The sequence below is a fragment of the Narcine bancroftii genome, chromosome 11 (assembly GCF_036971445.1).
Source record: "Narcine bancroftii isolate sNarBan1 chromosome 11, sNarBan1.hap1, whole genome shotgun sequence".
In the NCBI taxonomy this organism is placed as follows: domain Eukaryota; kingdom Metazoa; phylum Chordata; class Chondrichthyes; order Torpediniformes; family Narcinidae; genus Narcine; species Narcine bancroftii.
The window spans coordinates 68,910,159-68,932,547 of NC_091479.1; the positions used below are offsets into that span (position 1 = coordinate 68,910,159).

Sequence of the window (22,389 nt, forward strand, 5' to 3'; positions counted from 1 at the left end):
AATCCAGCACTTCCTCTTTCTTAACCTCAATATATTCCAGGACATAAGCTTGTTCTACACTGACCTCCCTCTCTCTGGTGTGCACTGAAGCAAAATATTCATTAGGACCTCCCCTACCTCCAGGCACATGTGGCCTCCTTAAGGATAATTAAGTGGCCCTAACTTCACTCTCATTGTCCTTCTGTTCTGCATGAATGCATACTTTCTTAAGTTCCTTCCTGGCTACCTGATGTCTCTTAGGTGCTTCCAGTCTTTTGCTTCCTAAACCACCTTCTTCCTCTTAACTGTCTCACCTCTTCTGTCAACCACAGTTCCCTTATCCTACCATCTTTTTCCTGACTCAGTGGAACAAACCTATCCAGAAACTCGTGCAAGTGGTCCTTAAACATCCTCCATATGACTTCTGTGCTTTACCCCAAGAGCATCTGTTCCCAATTTACTCTCCCTAGTTCCTGTCTCATCCCATTGTAATTGGCACTTCCCCAATTAAACACTTTATCATTTTGTCTATTCCTATCCATTTCCATAGCTATGCTAAAGGTCAAGGAGTTGGGAGCACTTTCACTGAAATATTCCCCAACCCAAAAGGTCTGTGACCAGTTCTAGAACCAATAGGGCCACTCTAGTGGCTTGTTCACATACTGTGTCAGGAATCCTTCTTGGACACACCTGACAAATTCTTCTCCATCTTGCTGTAAAGAGATGCCAGATAATATGTGGGAAGTTGAAGTCTCTCATAACAACAAACCTGTTATTTCTGCATCAATCCAAAATCTGCCTATGTATCTGCTCCTCAGTGTGCTGAGGTCTATTTGGGGGTCTATAAGACTACTCCCAACGCAGTGATCACTCCCTTCCTGTTTCTGACCCACCCACACTTACTGAGTAAGAACCACTTACAGAACCATTGTCCAGTTATGGCTTCTCCAATGCTTTACAAAGTTGTACAATGATGTCCCTGGTCTTGTATTCACTGCTACAGCTGATGAAAGCAAGAATCCCATGAACCTTCCTCGTTGCCCTCTCCACCTGACCCATCAACCAATACTGACAATCCGTCCACAGCAGCCTGCCTAGGTTGCACTCCAAGCTAGTCAGTGACCCTTCATCCCACAATCTAGTTAGTGATTTCTGACCCCATTCACCTAAGGTAAGCAGTGACGTATGAACCTACTCGCCCTGAGTAGACAGGCCCCTGGCCCCACTCACCCTGGTTAGAGATATCCCTTAACCCCTCTCACCCTGTATGCCAAGAGATCTCTGTCCACCCACAATATGTTCAGGGTGACCCTCTAATACTACTCTCTATGTGCAGAGAGACCCCTGGTCCTACTGACCTTATGTACAGTGATCCTTGACCTTGTTTACAGCAGACATTCAACAGGGACCCCATCCAAACCCTGGCTGGGAGCCCCCTCAAACAAAACTACTGTGGGGGTACTGTGACCCAGGTATCAGTCCCTTTGTTGCTGGTCCCCATCACCCAGCCCCCATTACCTTTGTTACATCAGCTATAGATCAGCATGGCAAACGCTGATCTCTGATATGTAATCCTGTCTGTTTCTATTTCAGGATGTTGCTAGACGAGCCACAGTTTTGAAGTTTGCAGGGAAACAAGTGAGTCAGTAGCCAGCACAAAGAGTAGCAGGATCCCTGTGACCTCTGACCCCACTGTCCTTGTGTACAGAGTGAATCTAGTCCCCACTGACCTTGTGTACAGTCACGTTGCTCACAACAGGGCCCTTTGGCCCATCACTTCTGTACTAATCACCCCCATTACAAAGTACATTTACCTGTATGAGGTTCATACCTTCTCTACCTTGATGATTCAGGGTAGTTTACTAGAGAATGTTGTGAGACTGTTTGCCTTCCCCCATCTTGTCACACAGCATGTTCTAGATTCCAACCGCTCTCATTGTCTTTAAAAAAAAAAGAACCTCTCAGATTTTACTATGCCCTGCACCATTGGAAAAAGATGTTTATGCACCCCTTGTTACTTTATACACCTCATTCTTGTCTCCACTCAACCTCTGATGTTCCAGGGAAAACATACTCCTGGTGAATTTCCAATGTTCCCTCTAATTTTTAGTGGACATTGTGTGCAAAATCTTGTGTTGTGCAAATTTTTTTCCCTGTGATAAAAATATGGGCACATTGAATGCTTGTATTAAAGTAAACTTGAAATTGTTTCAAGATAATTTTGGCACAGCCTATCTCTCATGGCTAATAAATCTGTACGGGGATGTTTTAATATAATACAAGGATGTTTAACCAACTAACTAGTTAACAAACAGTTAGCTAAGATATTATTTTCAGTTAGTATAATTATTAGTTGCTAATTATTTTCAGTAACTAATCTTTTTTGTGCACATTAATTTCCTTTGTGCTGGTTGCAAACCGTATGCGCACAGCTTAAAGGGAACAGTGGTGGTGACCAGACCACCCACTACTCCAGTTATGGCTTCTCCAATGCTTTGCAAAGTTGTACAATGATGTCCCCGGTCTTATATTCACTGTTACAGCTGATGAAAGCAAGAATCCTATGAACCTTCCTCGTTGCCCTCTCCACCTGATCCATCAACCAGTACCCTCTGTTCATCAGTGCGCCAGAGGGTCCAACTATTTACCATGCATTTCCTGTCCTGTTTGCCCTCCCAAAATGCATCACCTTTCATTTATCAGAAATGACTCCACCCAACATTCCAACAAATCTATATCCCAATGCAGACCTATTATCCAGAGTGTCACCTGAGCCTATTGGCCCTGTGTAAGGAGTGACCACTGTCCCCAATAGTCACTGTATAGTGACCCCAATCCTCACTGACCTAGTGTACTGAATGACCATTGATCCCGATAGCCCTCTTTATGGAGTAACCACTGACCCCACTGGTCTTGTATACCCCTGATCTCACTGACTGTGACTACTGACCCCATTGGCTATGTATAAGGAGTGACCATTGACCCCACTGTCAGGTGTCTTTATTCGCTATCTATGACTAAGTACTGCTTGACAGCCGATTTTCTATTTATTTATTTATTTTTTAATTTCCCTACCCTGAATCCTGTGTATGCAGTGACCTCTGACCCCGTCTCACCCAGTGTGCTAGGGTATCCCTACTGACTCTCACTCTATGTATAGAGAGAGAGAGATCCCTTTCCTAAATGATCTAATTCATGGTTGTTCTGATCCCACTCAACCTTGTACAGGGTGACCCCTGACTACATTTGGCCTGTTTAGATGGTGACCCCTGACCCCACTGACCTTGTGTGCAGAGTGACACCTGATTCCATTGACCCTGTGAATAATGAACCCTGATCTTACTGTTGTAGAGTCCTCCTGAAACTATCCACCCTGTGCACAGTATAACTCCTAACCCCACTGTCTGTGCAGAGACTCCTGACCTCGCTGACCCCATGTGCAAGACTCCTGAAACCTCTGACTACATTGTGATTCCTGTCCCCTTTGACCCTGCATACAGAGACCTTGACTCCCCCAACACTTTATACAGTGACCTTTGAGCCTCTATCTAGTCTGAACCTTGACCTCACCGATGCTGCATTCAGTGATCCTTTGGACATGATAATTGCTGTCCTACAGATGCTGTTCAAAGGATGATGTCAGATTAATGTCTACACTCCTTACGGCCAGTGATGGGAGCATTCACTGGTGGTCACTGGATTTGTATCAGGAACCTACCTTCAGGTTGATGGATCTGTTTCTGTGCTTTTATATTTTAGGATTCTATAGAACGTGAGTCAGGAACCAGGCTGTAGTTTCTTGGATGCAGCAATCACTGGATGAGCTTGGAACTTGCTCCCTGCTTCTCATCTGATTCTCTGCATCAGTATTTTTGGTGTGCCTTTTTAAAAAAATCTGCATTCTCTAGTTGACAGGAATCTACGCTGTGCCTTTTCAATTTCCCCACATCAGATACAGGCGGAGAAACAGTGAACTTTGGAAGGTTAAATGCAAAGGTTAATGTTTACAGTTAACAGCAATGCTCGGATTGATATCCAGAGGGACCTGGGTGGGGTGGGGGTGGGGGGTGGGGTTTAGGTTTATAAATCCTTAGAACCATAGAACAGCACAGAAGGTCCCTTTGGCCCTTTTAGTCTGTGCTAAACCATTTTTTTTTGTCTAGTCCAACTGACCTGCACACAGTCCATAGCCCTCCATACCTCTCCCATCCATGTACCTGTCCCAATTCTTCTTAAATATTAAAATTGAGTCCGCATTGACAACCTCAGCTGGCAGCTTATCCCACACTCCCACCACCCTGTGTGAAGTAGTTCCCTCTAAACTTTTTCCCTTTCACTCTTAACCCACGTCCTCTGGTTTGTATCTTACCTACCCTCGGTGGAAAAAGTCTGCCTATCCCCCTCATAATTTTAAATTCCTCTATCAAATTTCTCCTTATTCTTCTAGTCTCCACAAAATAAAATCCTAACCTGTTTAACCTTTCCCTATAACTCAGTTCCTGAAGTCTGGGCCACATCCTAGTAAATCTTCTCTGCACTCTTTCTATCTTCTTGATATCTTTCCTGTAGTTAGGTGACCAAAATTGCACACAATACTACAAATTTGGATTCACTGATGTCTTATACAACTTTATCATAACATCCCAGCTCCTATACTCAATACTTTGATTTATGAAGTGCAATATGCCAAAAGCTCTCTTACAATCCTATCCACCTGTGCCGCCACTTTCAGGGAATTATGAATCCGCATTCCTCAGTGCTTCACCATTCACCGTGTATGGCCTTCTTTGGTTTGTCCTTCTAAAAAGGCAAAACCTAACTCTGGTCTGCATTAAATTCCATCTGTCATTTTCAGCCCATTTTTTTCAGCTGGTCTAGATCCCTCTGCAAGCTTTGAAAACCTTCTTCTATGTCCATAACACCTCCAATCTTAGTGCCATCTGCAAACTTGCTAATTCAATTTACCACAATATCATCCAGATCATTGAAACAGATGACAAACAACAATGGTCCCAGCACCAGTCCCTGAGGCACACCACTAGTCACAGGCCTCCAGTCTGAGAAGCCATCATCCGCCACTACTGTCTGGCTTCTCCCATCTAGCCATTGTCGAATCCAGTTCACTACTTCATCATGAATACCTCGCATCTGAACCTTCCTGACTAACCTCCTATGTGGGACCTTGTCAAATGCCTTATTAAAGTCCATGTAGACAACATCCATAGCCTTTCCTTTGTCAACTTTCCTGGAAACGTCATCGAAAAACTCTTAAGATTGGTTAAACACATACTACCGCGCATAAAGCCATGCTGACAATCCCTATGTCTGATCTCTTAGAACACCTTCCAATAATTTACCTACTACTGACGTCAGACTCACTGGCCTATAATTTCCTGGGTTACTTTGGAGCCTTTTTTAAACAAGAGGACAATGTGGGCTACCCTCCAATCCTCTAGCACCACACCCGTGGCTAAGGACATTTTAAATATTTCTGCATTAGCCTCCTTCAAGGTCCAAGGGAATATATTGTCAGGCCCTGAGGATTTATCCACCCTTATTTGCTCTAAGATACCAAGCACTTTCTCCTCTTTAATCAGTATAGGTTCCATAACCTAACTGCTTGTTTTTCTTACTTCCCACAACTTTGTGCCTGTTTCCTGAGTAAGTACTGATGAAAGAAAACCATTTAAGGTCTCCTCCATCTCTTTTGGCTCCATACAAAGCCGACCACTGTGATCTTCAAGGGGACCAATTTTTTCTCTTACTATCCTTTTGACCTTAATATACCTGTAGAAATCCTTAGGATTTCTGTTCACATTTTCTGCCTTAGCAACCTCATGTCTTTTTTTTGCTTTCCTATTTCTTTCTTGAGGTGTTTCCTGCATTTTTTTATACTCAAGTACCTCATTTACTCCATGTTGCCTATACCTGCTATACATTTTCCAAACCTGATCCCTCGAAAACCAAGGTTCCCTATGCCTGCTAACCTTGCCTTTAATCCTGACAGGAACATACCAACTCTGTACTCTCACATCCTTGCCTGAAAACAACTTATCCCAATCCACATATTCTCATTTTCTCAAAATTAGCCTTCCTCCAATTTAGAATCTCAACCCAAGGCTCGGACTTATCCTTCTCCATAATTAACTTGAAACTAATGGCATTATGATCACTGGACCCAAAATATTCCCCTACACATACTTCTGTCATCTGTCCTCTCTCCCTCTCTCAAAGGAGATCCAGTATTGCATTCTCTGTGGTTTGTAGCTGTATATATTGATTTAGAAAGCTTTCCTGAACACATTTGACAAACTCCAAGCCATCCAGCCCTTTTACAATGTGGGAATCCAAGTCAATATGTGGAAAATTAAAATCCCATACTATCATGACCTTATGTTTCCTGCAGCTGTCTGCTATCTCTCTACAGATTTGCTCCTCCAATTCTTGTCTGTAATACTGAATGTGGTGAGACCTTTCCTGTTCCTCAGTTCCACCCATATAACCCCAGTAGATAAACCCTCTGGTCTGTCCTGCTTAAGCACTGCTGTGATATTTTCCCTGATGAGCAATGCTGCTCCTCCCTCTTTCATTCCCCCTGTTCTCTCACATCTAAAGCAACAGAAGCCCGGAAGATTGAGCTGCCAGTTTTGTAGGTGTTCGTATAAGTTGATGAATTGGTAAAGAAAGCATATGGTATGTTTGCCTTCATTGGTCTAGGCATTTAGAGTAAAGAAGTCACATTCCAGCAATATAAACTTTTTGGTTCAGCTGCACTTGGGGTATTCTATGCAATTCTAGTTGCCCCATTATCGGAAGGATTTGGAAAGGGAGAGGAAATTTATCAAGATTTTGTCTAGTTAAGAGGGTATGAGCTGCAAGGAGAAGTTGGATGAACTCAAGGTTGTTTTCTGTGGAACATCATAGGATGATGTATAAAATTATGAGAGACATTGATGGAGTGGACAGTTATAATCTTCCCCCAGGGTAAAAATGTCACATACTAAAAGACATGTGTTAAAGATGAGGGGGTGTAAGTTCAGAATCAGAATTTATTGTCATGAACAAGTCACGAAATTCGGTGTTTTGTGGCAGCGTCATAGAGCAAACATTAAACCATCTTACATCAATAAATATAAAACAAAATAATAGTGTACAAAAAATAAGGCAGTGCCTTTGGATCATTGATTATTCAGGAATCTGATGGCAGTGGGGAAAAAGCTGTCCTTGAGCTGCTTAAGTTTAAAGGAGAAGCGCAGGGCAAATATTACACCGAATGGTGGGTGCCTGGAACAGGCTGCCAGGGGTAGTGGTGAAAGCAGATACAATAGGAGCATTTTAGGGGCATTATATTAGATAATATGAATATTCAGGGTGTAGAGAAATCATGTGGGAACAGCAAAGCTTTAGTGTAACTTGGGCCTTGTGTTCAGCACAGATAATGTAGGGCAAAGGGCCTGACCTTCTTCACAGCGCTTTTCTTTGAAAGCACAGGTGACCCAGTACCTGTATTTTTCACTTCCCTTCCCTCCACCCAGGGGATTCAGTCCGTCCAGGTGAAGCAGTCATCCATCTGCACTCCTAATCTCGTATGCTGCATTTGGAATTCACAGACAGGGCTCCTCTATGCTGGAGAAACCAAATGCAGATTGGATGATTGCTTTGAAGAACCCCATATTCACCCTGCAGGGACAAGCTTCAAACTACTCGTCAGTTTAATCATCCCTCCTGCTCATCCTTTCATACTCTTCCAGTGAAACTGGAGAAAAATTACTAAAAGATTTATGGAGGGGTAATGAGCTGCAGGCTCGTTTGTGGCTGACAAGTCCGATGCGGGACAGGCAGACACGGTTGCAGCGGTTGCAAGGGAAAATTGGTTGGTTGGGGTTGGGTGTTGGGTTTTTCCTCCTTTGTCTTTTGTCAGTGAGGTGGGCTCTACGGTCTTCTTCAAAGGAGAAAAACTAATGAGCCTTCTGTCTGGGTACAGCCAAGCCTTTTGGACGTTCAGAATCACATTTTGCCAAGCAAATTGACAGGATGGTCTGCTGGACTTTATTAATCCCCTTGAATTCAAAAGCCACAAGGTAAAGTTGCAGCTCTATAGAACTTTGGTTAGATCACACTTGGAGTAGTGCATTCAGTTTTGGTCGCCTTATTACAGGAAGGATGTACAGTGCCCTCCATAATGTTTGGGGCAATGACACTTTTTTCCTTTATTTGCCCCTGTGCTCCACAGTTTTAAATTTGTAATCAAACAATTCACGTAATTAAAGTGCACATTCTAGATTTTATTTGTATACACTTTGGTTTGACCATTTTATACATAGTCTACTCATTTCAGGGCACCATCATGTTTGGAATATTTGGCGTCACAGGTATTTGTGAGTTCTTAGGTATGTTTAATTGCTTCATTGGTACAGGTATAAAAGAGCTAGGCTTGTTTCTAAGCTTTTGATCACCTTTAGAGCCTATAGTTGCTATTTTTCAAGATGAAGACCAGAGGTGCCAATGAAAGTAAAAATAAAAGCCATAGAAGGATAAAAAAGTAGAATAAAACTGTAAGATACATTGTTTAAACCTTAGGAGTACCAAAATTAACTGTTTGGAACATTTTTAAGAACTGCATACTGATGAGCTCAGTAACCGCAAAGGAAGACAGAAGATTTCTCATCATAACAAAAAAATCACCAAACATTCTTCAGGAGGCAGGTGTGAATGTGTCAATGAGTACTGTCTGCAGAAGACTTCATGAACAGAAATGCAGAGGCTATTCTGCAAGATGCAAACCACTAGTTAGACTCAGAAAGGATGGCCAGATTACAGTTTGCCAAGAAGTATTTAAAAGAGCCTGCAAATTCTGGAAAAAGGTTGTGTGGACAAATGAGTCCAAAATTAACCTGTATAAGAGTGATGGCAAGAGCAAATGTGGATGCATAAACAAACTCTTCTTCTTTCTTTCTTTGGCTTGACTTCGCGGACGAAGATTTATGGAGGGGTAATGAGCTGCAGGCTCGTTTGTGGCTGACAAGTCCGATGCGGGACAGGCAGACACGGTTGCAGCGGTTGCAAGGGAAAATTGGTGGGTTGGGGTTGGGTGTTGGGTTTTTCCTCCTTTGTCTTTTGTCAGTGAGGTGGGCTCTGCGGTCTTCTTCAAAGGAGGTTGCTGCCCACCGAACTGTGAGGTGCCAAGATGCATGATTGGAGGCAATATCAGCCCACTGGCGGTGGTCAATGGGGCAGGCACCAAGAGATTTCTTTAGGCAGTCCTTGTACCTCTTCTTTGGTGCACCTCTGTCTCGGTGGGCAGTGGAGAGCTCGCCATATAACACGATCTTGGGAAGGCGATGGTCCTCCATTCTGGAGACGTGACCTACCCAGCGCAGTTGGATCTTCAGCAGCGTGGATTCGATGCTGTCGGGCTCTGCCATCTCGAGTACTTCGATGTTAGGGATGAAGTCGCTCCAATGAATGTTGAGGATGGAGTGGAGACAACGCTGGTGGAAGCGTTCAAGGAGCCGTAGGTGATGCCGATAGAGGACCCATGATTCGGAGCCGAACAGGAGTGTGGGTATGACAACGGCTCTGTACACGCTGATCTTTGTGTGTTTCTTCAGGTGGTTGTTTTTCCAGACTCTTGTGTAGTCTTCCAAAGGCGCTATTTGCCTTGGCGAGTCTGTTGTCTATCTCGTTGTCGATCCTTGCATCCGATGAAATGGTGCAGCCGAGATAGGTAAACTGGTTGACCATTTTGAGTTTTGTGTGCCCGATGGAGATGTGGGGGGGCTGGTAGTCATGAGTTTTTCAAGCTCTGCTGGGACCAAGGAAAGCTGCCTCAGGACCTTCGTGATGCCATCATCATCACCCTGTACAAAAACAAAGTTGAGAAATCAGACTGCTCAAACTGCAGGGGAATCACGCTGCTCTCCATTGCAGGCAAAATCTTCGCTAGGATTCTCCTAAATAGAATAATACCTAGTGTCACAGAGAATGTTCTCCCAGAATCGCAGTGCGGCTTTCGCACAAACAGAGGAACTACTGACATGGTCTTTGCCCTCAGACAGCTCCAAGAAAAGTGCAGAGAACAAAACAAAAGACTCTACATCACCTTTGTTGACCTCACCAAAGCCTTCGACACTGTGAGCAGGAAAGGGCTTTGGCAAATACTAGAGCGCCTCGGATGCCCCCCAAAGTTCCTCAACATGGTTATCCAACTGCACAAAAACCAACAAGGTCGGGTCAGATACAGCAATGAGCTCTCTGAACCCTTCTCCATTAACAATGGCGTGAAGCAAGGCTGCGTTCTCGCACCAACCCTCTTTTCAATAAACAAACTACTCAATTCGAAAATCTACCACTTTGCCACATAACCATATAACCATTTACGGAGCGGAAACAGGCCATGTTGGCCTTTCGAGTCCGCCCACGGATCACTGATTTTGTGCGCCCTTTTCAGGCATTGGTTCAAGGAATTTATTTCATCTGTCTACACCTTTTTCCATGGTTTGTATCTTGCAGTGAAGCTTATATTTCTGTTCATGAAACCTTCTGTGAACAGAAGTCATTGACACCTCCATAATGTGAATTGTTTGATTACAATTTAAAACTTGAGCACAGGGGCAAATAAAGGAAAAAAATATCTTTGTCCCAAATGCTATGGAGGGCATTGTAGATCCTTTAGAGGGGATGCAGAGTAGATTTACCAGGATGTTGCCTGGATTGGAGAACATGTCTTATGAAGCAAGGTTGACAGAGCCTTTGGAGCACCAAAGGATGAGAGGCAATTTAATGGAGGTACGTAAGGGGAGGGCAGCACTGCTAGCGTAATGGCTAGCGCAACGCTGTTACAGTACCAGCAATTGGGACCGGGATTTGAATCCCATTCTGTCTGTAAGGAGTTTGTATGTTCTTCTCATGTCTGCGTGGATTTTCCTTAGGGGCTCTGGTTTCCTCCCATCATTTGAAACATACCAGGGGTCGTAGGTTAACTCAGTATAAATGAGGTGGCCTGTTACTGTGCAGTATGCCTAAATTTTAGAAATTCAATTTAAAAATAAATAAATAGATAACTAGAAAGAGGTTATGAGGGTCATAGATAGGCTGGACACCCAGCACCTTTTTCAAATACCAATAGCAAATATTAGAAGACATTTGTTTAAGGTGAGTGGAGGAAAGTTTGGGGGAAATGTCAAGGTAAATTTTTTTTAGATAGTGAGCAGTAAATGCCTGCAATGCATTGCCAGGGTGGTGGTGGAGACAGGTACAATAAGAATATTCAAAAGTCTCTTAGATGGTCACATAAATGTAAGAAAAATAGAGGGTTATGAATGCGAGGGAGGGACTGATTAGATTGTGGAGTAGTCTTCACAACATTATGGCCTGTACTATAATGTATTACTAAGTAAGGATTGGCCAGTACTGAAGTCACCTTTAACATTGATTTTCTCTCTTCACATCTGCTGCCTGAGTTGATGGGTAATTCTAGCATTCTCTTTTACTTTGGATTTTCAGAGTATTTGTATACTGCATCTCGTAATCCCAGCAACATTGTTTGATATCTCCTCTTCCCTCATTCAGCTCCTGCTATTTATAACTCCTTCAGGCAGCTACCAGCATCATTTTATCCCTGCATAAAACTCCCTGATCAAATGCCAACTGTAGTACAAAGTTCAAAACTAGCCACAGGGTAGTTTCAGTCTCAATATTTCTTACAAATTCAGAACACAGGATTTTGATGCAGGAAAAGCTGGAAACAGTCTGCAGGTCAGGCAGCATCCCTGCAGAGATGTTGTAACCAGGGTTTGGGCAAGTTTCAGGCATGTGTTATAACCAGGATCTGGGTGAGTTTCAGGGGAGTGTTGTCAACAGGGCCCAGGCAAGTTTCAGTGGAGTGTTGTAAAGAGGGTCTGGGAAAATTTCAGGGGAATGTTGTAACCAGGGCCTGGGTGAGATTCAGGGGAGTATTATTAGACTCTTGATAAACATTTCTCCCATATCTCATCATGGTGTTCCAGGACAAACCCACTGCTGATATGATGATGCAGATCTCCTCAGCAAATAAATATATTGAATGTCTGCACCTATGGTTCCTCTTGTACTGAGCAAGATCACTATTACAACAATAGAGCAGGACAAAAGCCTGGGGACTGGAGTAGATGTCTATCTGGTGGGACGTCATTGTATTCAAATAGAACTGTCCAAATGAGTGAGGTCATTAATATAATGCAATGTGCATGAGGTAAGAGTCTTGCGCTTACTTCCCTTAACAAAATGTTTCTCACTTTAGGAGGAGCGAGACTCGCACCAGAGGGGGAATATCAAAACCGAGGCTGACAAATTCTTGTCCAAGACTGAGGATAACAGCAGTGGGTGGAGCCAATCACTGAAAAGACAGGTAGAGCCTGGTGGTTGCAGGGTTGGATGGTATGGGAGGCTGTCAGGGTGGGGCAAGAGGAAATGGGGATTGGGTAGGTGGTTGAATTGGTACGTACATTAGGGACTTGAAGAACAGCCCATTAAGCCCCTTGTGATTGCTCCAGAACTCAGTAAGTGCATGGCTGATCTATACTTCCTGCACTGATTATCTATAAAAATTTATCTCTGCCTAGAACAGACTGAGCAATGCTTGGAGAGATAATTCCAAAGATCTGCCATCCTCTGGGTGAAGAATTTTTTTCTTATCTCTGTCCTTTTTGGTCATCCCCTAATTCTGTGATTGGTTCTTGGCACACCAGCAAGGACTTCAGTATTTCCACAGACACTTGTGAATTCATGGTATTTCCAAATGCTCCAGTCATCTCTTCAAAAAAGAAAATTATTGAGACAGGATATCCTTCTTGGAATCACGCTGACTGTTCCTGACCAGTTCCTGCCTTCCCAAACGTAGATGATCTTGTCCCTTGTCATTTTTTTCCAATAGGTACCCAACCTCTGACGTTTGACCCACTAATGTAATTGCATGGGCTTGCTGGTGCCACTTTTGGTGTCCTCCAGTCATCTAGCACCTCATCTATGACCAGTAAAGGTTTTTAAAATCTCCATCCCTTTATAACTCCGTTTCCCACTCCACTGCCTTATTAAAAGACTACAACTACACTCTCTTTACCTCCCTTCTGTCAAGAGATAGTAAAATTACATCATTTATGTTCTGATCTCTCTCTAGTTCTGCACTTCTGTAATGGTCTTACTTGTTGTTCTGAGTACGAGATGTCTAACTCTCATCATCAAACTGATGTCTCCATTCACTTCCAACCAAGTGAAAGCTCAGCTTGCAATTTCACACTGTTGCACTGGAGTGCAATTACAAGAGCCTCTTCAAATATTCCACTTGTAGGCTTCTGCCTAATGGTCATCGGAAGGAAAATAGCCTGTACTATCCCTGAAGGGTGTTATTTTTCTGGTGTACATTCTCAGAGATTCCTATGGCAGACTCTGCTAGGATATCTTATTTTAATTTGATGTGATAACCAAACACAGGGTTCCAGCACAATAGATGCATCCTTTTACAGTCTTTTGGATCCAGTGATGACATTATTGGTTATCAGAATGATGAGAGATATATTGCAGGAAAAACCAGGGACAAAAAGGAATTCACTCACACAAAATAACAATGACTCAATGCAACTGGTTGAAGTTGAGCTGGAGACGAAGAGGCAGGGAGAAGCTCACACCACCAATTCCTAGAGCAGCTGGCACAGAGGATAGGACGTCTCAGGCAGGCCCGCAGCAGATGTGCCCGCTGGTGCTTAGGCTATGTCCTTTGCACGTGTATATGTACATGAAGGTGTGTGAGTGCAATGGGAGGCTGAATTGTGCGTGTGTTGGGAGGTTGAACTGTCTGTATATGTAGGGAGGCTGAACTTTTCATGTGTGTGCATTGGAAGGCTGAACTGTCTGTGTGCACATGCATTGAGAGGCTAAACTGTCCTTTGTGTTGGGAGGCTGAACTCTCCATGTGTGTGTGGGGAGACTGAACTGTCTGTGTACATGCGTTGGGAGGCTGTGTGTATGTATGTGTGTGTGGTCTGTGTGTGTTGGGAGGCTGAACTGTCTGTGTGTGTTGGGTGGCTGAGCTGTCTGTGTGTGCATGTGTTGGGAGGCTGAACTGTCCCAGATTGCAAACTCTGGGTGAAAAAAAGTCTTCCAAATCTCTTACCCTAAATTTATGCCCTTTATCCCCTCTGAGGAGGGGAAATTTTTCACCCTTTACCTCAATCAGTCCCTATTGGTGAATCTTCTCTGTCTAGAGCTATCACATCCTTCCAACAATATGTCAACCAGAACCGCACATAATGTTCCAGCTGTGGCCTGACCAAAGTGTGAGAAGGTTACCTCCCTGCTCTTATACTCGACATCTCAGCTAAACAAGCGTCCTGCATGTTTTCTTGATCACCTTTATAGATCAATTGTGAAAAGGCTTCCAGATAGGAGGTTGATTGAAGAACATGGAAATAGGATTTATATAACGCACGACCCAGAATGGCAAAGGATCATTGAATGTGAGAGGGGTTTCTATTATTAGCGATGGAACTTTGGCAAGGAAAATTATTCTTGAATGTGATTTAGAAGATGGAGGTGACTTTGAAATGGTGAGAATATTTAGGAAGTGTTTAATATTATGTTAGATAAAAGATTAGTGGTAGTGAAAGTACTGCAGAAGGTATGAAGGGAGTTGTGGGAAAGAAAGCAGACTAGGGCCAACCAGACGTGACTTGGGTCGGTAAGAAGTGGTGATGGATCTTTGCTGAAATCGCCGCCTTTTGTCTCAAGCATGGGACAGTCACAGCAGTGATGCTGATATCTGGAGAAGGTATGCAGAGCTGTAAGGAACTTGGGAGTTGGTGAAAATATATGGGCAAAGAAGGAGGAATCAGCAGCGTGCCACTTAGTAGAGGACCGAGGAATTGCTATGGCTATGGGAAAACAATAGTGGTAGGAAGTGTACCTGGCAGACTGGGAGTATTGGCTGCAGATGCTGTGATTGTAGTAAACACACCAAAATGCTGCTGGTCTATTCAGCATCTATAGGAGGCAAAGATATATTGCTGGCATTTCAGTTCAGGCCTGAACTCTTCTGCAAGGAAAAATCAGAAAAGGCAGAAGCCGGATATATCAGAAAGTCTGAGAATTCAAACAATGGGGGAGGAATCCAGACTAACAAAAGGTTGGATATGATAAGGGACTAGGTAGAATTTATCATGTCTATGTGAAAGGAGACAGGGAATGGAGAGATGATGGGAAAAGAAGGGGGTGGGGTTTAACAAAAGCCAGAGGTCAATATTAATGGCATCTGGTTGGAGTGTGCCCAGTTGGAAGATGAGATGTTCTTCCAATTTATGGGTGGTCTCAGTCTAGCAGTGCATGAGACCATGGACAGACATGTCGGCAAAGGAATAGGATGGAGAATTGAAATGGGTGGCCATTTCAATAGATCCACACTATTGCGGCGGACAGAGCCGAGGTGTTCAACAAAGCGATATCCCAGTCTGCGTCCAGTAGAGGAGTCCACAGTGAGAGCACCAGATGCAGTAGATTAGCCCTGCAGATTCATAAGTGAAATGTTCCTTCATTTAGAACTACTGTTTGGGGCCCTGAATGGTAGTGAGGGAGGAGGTGTGGGCGCAAGTGGGTAATATCCTCCACTCACAGGGGTAGGTCTCAAGGAGACAATGGATGGGGAGAAGTGGACAAGAGAGACATGGAGGAAGCGGTCCCTGTGGAAGGCCAAGAGGGGAGGAGAAGGAAATATGTGTCTGGTGGTAGGATCACATAGTAGGTGGAGGAAGATGCATTGAAAGTGGAGGCTGGTGGGGTGGTAGGTGAGGATGAGGAATCGTATCCTTATTGTGTAGAGGCAGAGGGGGCCAGGGGCAGATGTGAGAGGATATGCGGGTGAGTGCTGAGTTGATGGTGGTAGAGGGAAAGCCACGCTGTTTGAAGAAGGAGAACAAGTGAGAGAATGGAATGGAATCCCCATACAGGGGATGGGGTGGGAAGAGGTGTAGTTGAGGTAGCTGTGGGAGTTGTGAGTTTATAGAAGATATCTGTTGAGTTTGTCTCCTGAGATGGGGACAGAGAGGTCGAGGAAAAGGAGAGTATTGCTAGAGTTGAAGCAAGTGAACTTGAGATTGGGGTGGAAGTTGGCAGCAAAGTAGATTAAATCAATGAGCTCATCATGGGTACATGAGGCAGCACCAAAGTAGTCATTGATGTAGCAGGGGAAGAGTTGAAGGGCCTTGCCCCTGTATGCTTGTAGCATCTTGTGCAATGAGTCAAGAGAGAAATTATTGAGGGTGAGGACAAATTCTGCCAGCTGGAAGAGGGTGGTGGTGGAGAGGGACATGTTGGTTCTATTGTCAAAAGAAACGAAGGGTTTTGAGGCCTTCTGTATGGAGAATGCATGTGAATAGGGATTGGATATCTGTTGTAAATATGAGGTGATTGAATTCATGGAACTGGAAGTTGAAGGAGCGCATGAAGTATCCCATATGTAGGTGGGGAGGGACTGGACCGGGGAGACAAAACAGAGTCAAGGTAAGTGGAAATCAGTTCAATGGAGCAGGAGCCCACCGACACGATAAGTCTGTTGGGACAATTGGGTTTGTGGATCTTGGATGGGAGGTAGAAAAGGGCAGTGCAAGGTTAGGAAACAAGATGGTTGGAGGTCGTGCCAGGGAGGTGACCAGAAGTGATGAGTTCAGAGATGATGTGTGATGAGTTTTAGTGGGGTGCTGTTGGAGGGATAAGTAAATGGAAAGTCTGAGAGATGTTGTCTGGTTTTGGCCAAATAGAGGTCAGTGCGCTAGACCACAACAGCACCACCCTTGTCTGCAGGTTTATGGTGAGATTCGGATTGGTGCAGAGAGAGTGGAGGGCCAGGCATTCTGAGGGGGGTGAGATTGGTATGAGTGAGGGGTGTAGTAAAGTTGATATGGTTGTGGGAATGTGGAATTTTTAATGATATTTGAGGGATTGCAGATGAAAAGACAGTAAAATGTACAGGTCATGAAGAGACCATAGGAAATATAAGGCAGTCGACATTTCTGGCTTGGGCCTTTCCTCGGGTCCTCTCTCCTCATGATGGGCTCAGGCCTGAAACGTAAACTGCCCTTTGCTTCCTATGTATGCCTCGTGACTTGCTAAGTTTCTCCACACCTTTGTTTACTGCAGTGTATTGTCAGAGTTTGGTGATCCCAGATACCTTGAAGTAACTCCAGTAATCCCCTTGGGATAATTTAACATTTGAGAATGTATTCTGTTTCAGGAAGACTTTGAGGATCAGAGATCTTGTTACAGTTGACAGATATTAGGTTATTGTTAACGCACCTCCAGAATATCATATCATCATGTTTTCAAACATGCGCATTGCATTTTTAAACAAGTCTTAATTCTCCCTTATTTTTTCTTTTGTTTGTCTTGCATTATTCTGTGTACCTTGGCCCCTTGTTTTCTTGCAAATGTTATTCTATTGCTTCCCCCATCCCTACCCTCCTGACTGGATGTTGGCAATGCTTGCTCTCAGCGGCCAAACCTCTCATCGCAAGAGCATCCCTACAGCAGACAAAGAGATGCAATGCAGCTTGCTGCTGTTCCTCATTGGAAGCAGGTAAATGTGCAGCTCTATTCTCAAGCCTGTTTAGTGACCCAGCCACTTGCCTTCAGGGAGGGTGGGCATGTTGGTGCATTGATAATGTTCATGGGATTCTCCTGGGTACATGTGAGCTGAAGTTAAACTGAACTCTATTCTGGGTGGGACATTTTGGTTGAGTTTGGCTCAAGGGCCTATTTCCACATTGTATGATTCTATGATTGCTCAGCTCTTTACTAGTTACAACTTTACACCTTATTAATTTTGCTTTGTTTTGTTTGAATAGTTGGAGCAATGTGTAGAATTGAGGAATCAGTTGTGTGGCATGAAAAGGGTTGGTGTGGTTAGTGCCTGCCTTGGGTATAACATATAACAACCATATAACAATCTACAGTGCGGAAACAGGCCATCTCAGCCCTTCTAGTCCGCACCGATCTACGCGGAGCTCCACTAGTCCCACCTATGTGAAGCTGGCTGTAAGGAGTTTGTACATTCTCCCCGGGTCTGCTTGATGTTTGGTAAAGGTGAATTATTCCCTGATATGTCAACTGTGTTGATTGACAGGAAGCCAGTGTGCATAAACACTGGCAGAGGCCTGCTCTGTGCTGTTCATTCTCTGTCTAATACTGGTGAAAGTAGACCCTGGTGGAGAACTGTACTTGAAGTGGATGTTCTTCCTTCCTTTGCCTTCAGAAGCAATGTGGCTAATACTTGGTGCTGCTCTGTGTCTGCACCTTACTGTGTTGCTGACTTCACTGCACTGCCTAACACCTGTTTCCTCTCCTCATTTTTCTGACCGAAGAGAAGAGACGTGCAGCAATTGCGAGCTTGTCCCAAGACGATTGTAATGCTCCCATGGCCTGTCCCTGGCCCATTACGTTGCAGACAGGTGATGTCAGAGCATGGCATTATTAACTTCACCTGCTCTTGGTGGTGACAGCTGATCCTACTCACACCTCTCCTCACTGTTTTCCCCAGGCCTCCTTATATATCAGTGGGTTTATACCAGGTCCAGCGAATTCTTCAGCCCTGGTCATCTATCATTGGATTTTATTGCTGAGCACCCCAATGTAACCTTCAGTCAGAGCGGTGTGTCAGCAGGATGATTTGTAGTCTTGTCAAGCTATAGGTGGACTTTCCTTCAGATGATGATTGATAGCCTTGCTTCCCTTTCCAGAGGTTTGGCTCATGCAAAGTCTATCCTGCTCTTGTGGAAGGAGTCTTCACACTGCCTAACCTGTGTCAAGCCTATCCTGGAAATGTTACATGGGACAGTCTGAAGGAGGCTTCACACATGCTAAGCATGTCCTAAGAGTGTTAGATGGGACACTTTAGTGCATGATTCTAACTGAAATACATGGCCCCATTTGTAGTGGATGGATCAGGTTCAAGGTAAATTTACTATAGCATGTTGCATGATCTCTGGCAATGTTTGTTGGTGCAGAGGGAGCATCTAACAGGCATAGGTTTGAAATGACCTTTCTTGCAGCAGTGAGGTACAAGTGAGCAGTGCCTGAGTCAGTCCCAGTGTCTGGAATCCCTCAATCCTATGGGCAGTGGATTCCATGCTACCCTTCCTCTTCTGTGACCACTTGCTACACTTTAGCATGCTCCACCACACCCACCTGCTTCCAGTGGCTTTGATGCGGTGGTGAAGATTTGTCCATTTTCCCCTGATATGAATGACCCTTTGTTCCTCAGGTTCAGTTTAAGTCAGCAGATACACAATTCGTCAAAAACCAGAACCCTGTGGCCCCCACTGTACTATCAGCCAGTGATCCCCAGCAGGTATTGTGAGGCTCTGTGGTAGCATAACTACTGCTCAGTGTGGTTTGACAGCTTTTTAAACAAACTATCACCACTTCCAGTGACCTCCTAACAGCATGGAATGAATAAACACAGTGTTTGGGGTTACACGAGTGAAATATCGCACACTGTTGTGCATGACACGTGCTAAACACCACATTCAATGTTGTGTGTTGTAGTGAATGTTTGCTGATCTGGACGAAAACACTTCACTGAAACAAGAATACACAATGCAGTTACTGCCTGTGTGACAGTCTCATGACTTAGCCAAAGCCTTGTTCAATATTCCACAGTCATTACAAGGTGATTTGTCACCATGCTGCCACCCTCAGCCTCCCCTTCAAGCCTCTCACCATCCCAACCTGGGAAGATATCATCATTGAATCTGAATCCTGAAACTCCTTCCCTGACTGCCATGTACACACCTTCTCCAGAAGGACTGCAGTGATGGTGGTGAAATGGTTCACCATCTTCTCAAGGCCAGGTAGGGATGGATGTAAACACTGGCCTTGACAATAATGCCCACTGCCACTGTTCTATTACAGGCCTCTAAGGTTCCATGTTCTGGCAATTATTGATCTTGGTCTTTTTGCGCTGAGCTGTGTGCTATCCTGGTGAAATCAGCTGAGCATCCTCTCATCATTCACACTGGTGATAAGACAAAAACATTACCCAGTTTTGAAGTCCTCTTTACCTCTCACAACTCTGCACTTTTGCTAGTGAATTGTATACATACAGCCCCATGACCTATTCTAACAGTGGATGGTGTTGAAGTGTTTTTTCATGTCTCATAATAGCTATCAGCTATGCATGTTGTATTGGAATGTTGGTTCAGTGAGACCAGATAGATATTCATCATTTTGTGCTTTCTGTTGATATTCATTTAACACTGTTCTGAAATGTTCTCATTCTTCTATTTTTCCATCTGATTCTCTTCTGCTGCACACCCTTGTAAACCCTCTGTCCAATCCTCCACCTTATACATGTACCCATTCCTCTCTCCCTCCAACCACTGCTCCTCTGCTCTGCTCCTCTCCTCTCCCTCGCCCTCTCCTTCCTCTTCTCCACCAACCTATGATTGATTAGAGGTGCGTAAACAGGTACACTGGGAGAGTGAGTGAGCGGTCCATACAGATAGTCACAAAACTTCAGGAGCAAGTTCAGACTAAGTCCCCTGTATACAGGAAAGAACTGGTAAGCTTTCTCTTAAAATGCAGTGTTCAAGGGCAGGTATTGAATGTAAACTGTCTAGGGCAGGACAGAGCAAGGTTGGTGGGGGTGTATAGTGGTCACGATTCTGGAGTGAGGATGGGGTGTTGTAGATTTGGTGGGGTTTGTGGTTTGAGGATGGGGAGTAGGAGATCTGGAGTGAGGTTAGGGTGGTGGGGGTGAGGTTATGGTAAAGGGATATGGTGAGTATGATGAAGGGGTCCCTTGTGAGATTAGGATGTAGAGTTCTGATGTGAGGGTGGGATATAGGGAATCTGATGTGATGGTGTACAGGGTATGGTGAGGATGGGGGGGCATCTGCTGTGAGGATGGGGTATAGATTGGTATGTGATGGGTATAGGGTCTAGTGGGGTGAGGATGGGATGGATGGGGTCTGGTGTGAGGATCAGGTGTAACAGTCTGGAGTGTTAAACATAGGAAGTAGGAACAGGAGTAGGCCAAAAATGGCCCATCGAGCCTGCTCCGCCATTCATTACGATCATGGCTGATCTAATTTATGACCTAACTCCACCTACCTGCCTTCTCCCCATATCCCATAGGGTGCAGAAGGTCTGGTGATGGGGTGTAGGGGATCTGGTGGGGTGAGGATGGATGGAGGTGGTCTGGTGTGAGGATAGGGTATGGGAGTGCAGAGTGATAGGGGATGCAGAGGGTGACAGTGCTGTGTAGTGTGCTACTGTGCTCAGAGTTGCATGGGGTGGAGATGTGTTTATGTTGGGCAGGCACTGGTAGAAGGCCCCTAAGGCCATTGTGTATTGTTGTACTGTAGGTTCAACTATGCACTCATTATAAATGAAGTGTCCACCAGGTGAACTCAGCACTGTCAGGGGGCCAAAACAACTTCCTGACCTCAAACTTGCAGCGAGTGGGCAACGATCAGAGATCTTGCTCCAAAGCCAGGACTTGAAACCATGTTGTGGCATAGCGGCCTGACCACTGCCAAATGTCTGAGCAGACTTGAGTAGCTCAGCGAGAGGATGTGGTGGGCAGGGTTCTCCAGCTGCTTGTCACAAAGAAAGACCCAAAAGTAAAATGCTGCAGATGCTGTAAATCTGAAGTACAGGCATGAAACATCAAGCACACAGCAGTTCAAGGATCTTCTGTGAGAGGAAGTTCATGCTTCAGCTCAGTTGTATTTCATTAAAATTGAGGATTTTCCAGAATTCCCTGTTTTATCTGGTGAAGAAGGCTTGATTATACATCTCATGAAACCTCATTGCCTCCCTAGATAATTCTATGTTGTATCACTTTAATGGGATTTATGGAGTCAGCTTGCACCCCACAAGTCTAGTGGACAGTGGTTATTAACGACCAGGTAAATGGGATCTTTAGCGATGATTATTATTACAGGTTAAAACCTGACCAGAGAGTACTACGGGTCATCAAGGAGAACTGGCAGGACCTCAGTTAACATCACCAATGGTTGGGGCTGATTTGCATTCAGTCTGGGTTTCTGCACTCCATCTCGGCAGCAAGATTTGTGTAAATTTCACAAGGCATATTTCTTATGATTTGGAGCAATACAAAAAGTTTGTTTCTCCTGATTTTTCAAAGCTGAGTAATACCGAGCACACCTTGGAGTTCCTCCTTCACTGTATCAGGTCACAGTCGAGCTTCATTCATAGTTTGGTCAACTTGAGGCAGCCACAGACTATTTGAGCCGTCTGTACTGGCAATACATAATCAGGCCACATCAGCTCCATTGGGCTTAGCTGAGATTTCCTGGGCAAAAACCAGCACTTAAAGCCACTAATGAGGCAAGAATTTTTCTGATTGGTCCATAGCTGTTGCTC

The 22,389-nt window shown here is 44.4% G+C and overlaps 1 protein-coding gene across 2 annotated transcripts in view; it reads left to right on the forward strand.

Annotated features, from left to right (window-relative positions):
• LOC138745848 (protein-methionine sulfoxide oxidase mical3a-like) overlaps nt 1-22,389 on the forward strand; it is a 176,120-nt gene that overhangs the window by 52,322 nt on the left and 101,409 nt on the right. Inside the window, exons 22-27 of one of the 2 annotated variants that reach the window (XM_069903247.1) lie at nt 1,573-1,617; nt 12,260-12,367; nt 17,495-17,578; nt 18,363-18,449; nt 19,262-19,348; nt 20,453-20,560. In XM_069903247.1, coding sequence (XP_069759348.1) covers nt 1,573-1,617; nt 12,260-12,367; nt 17,495-17,578; nt 18,363-18,449; nt 19,262-19,348; nt 20,453-20,560 — 519 coding nt within the window. The remainder of the gene's footprint in view (nt 1-1,572; nt 1,618-12,259; nt 12,368-17,494; nt 17,579-18,362; nt 18,450-19,261; nt 19,349-20,452; nt 20,561-22,389) is intronic. The other variant, XM_069903248.1, reaches the window with a different exon arrangement.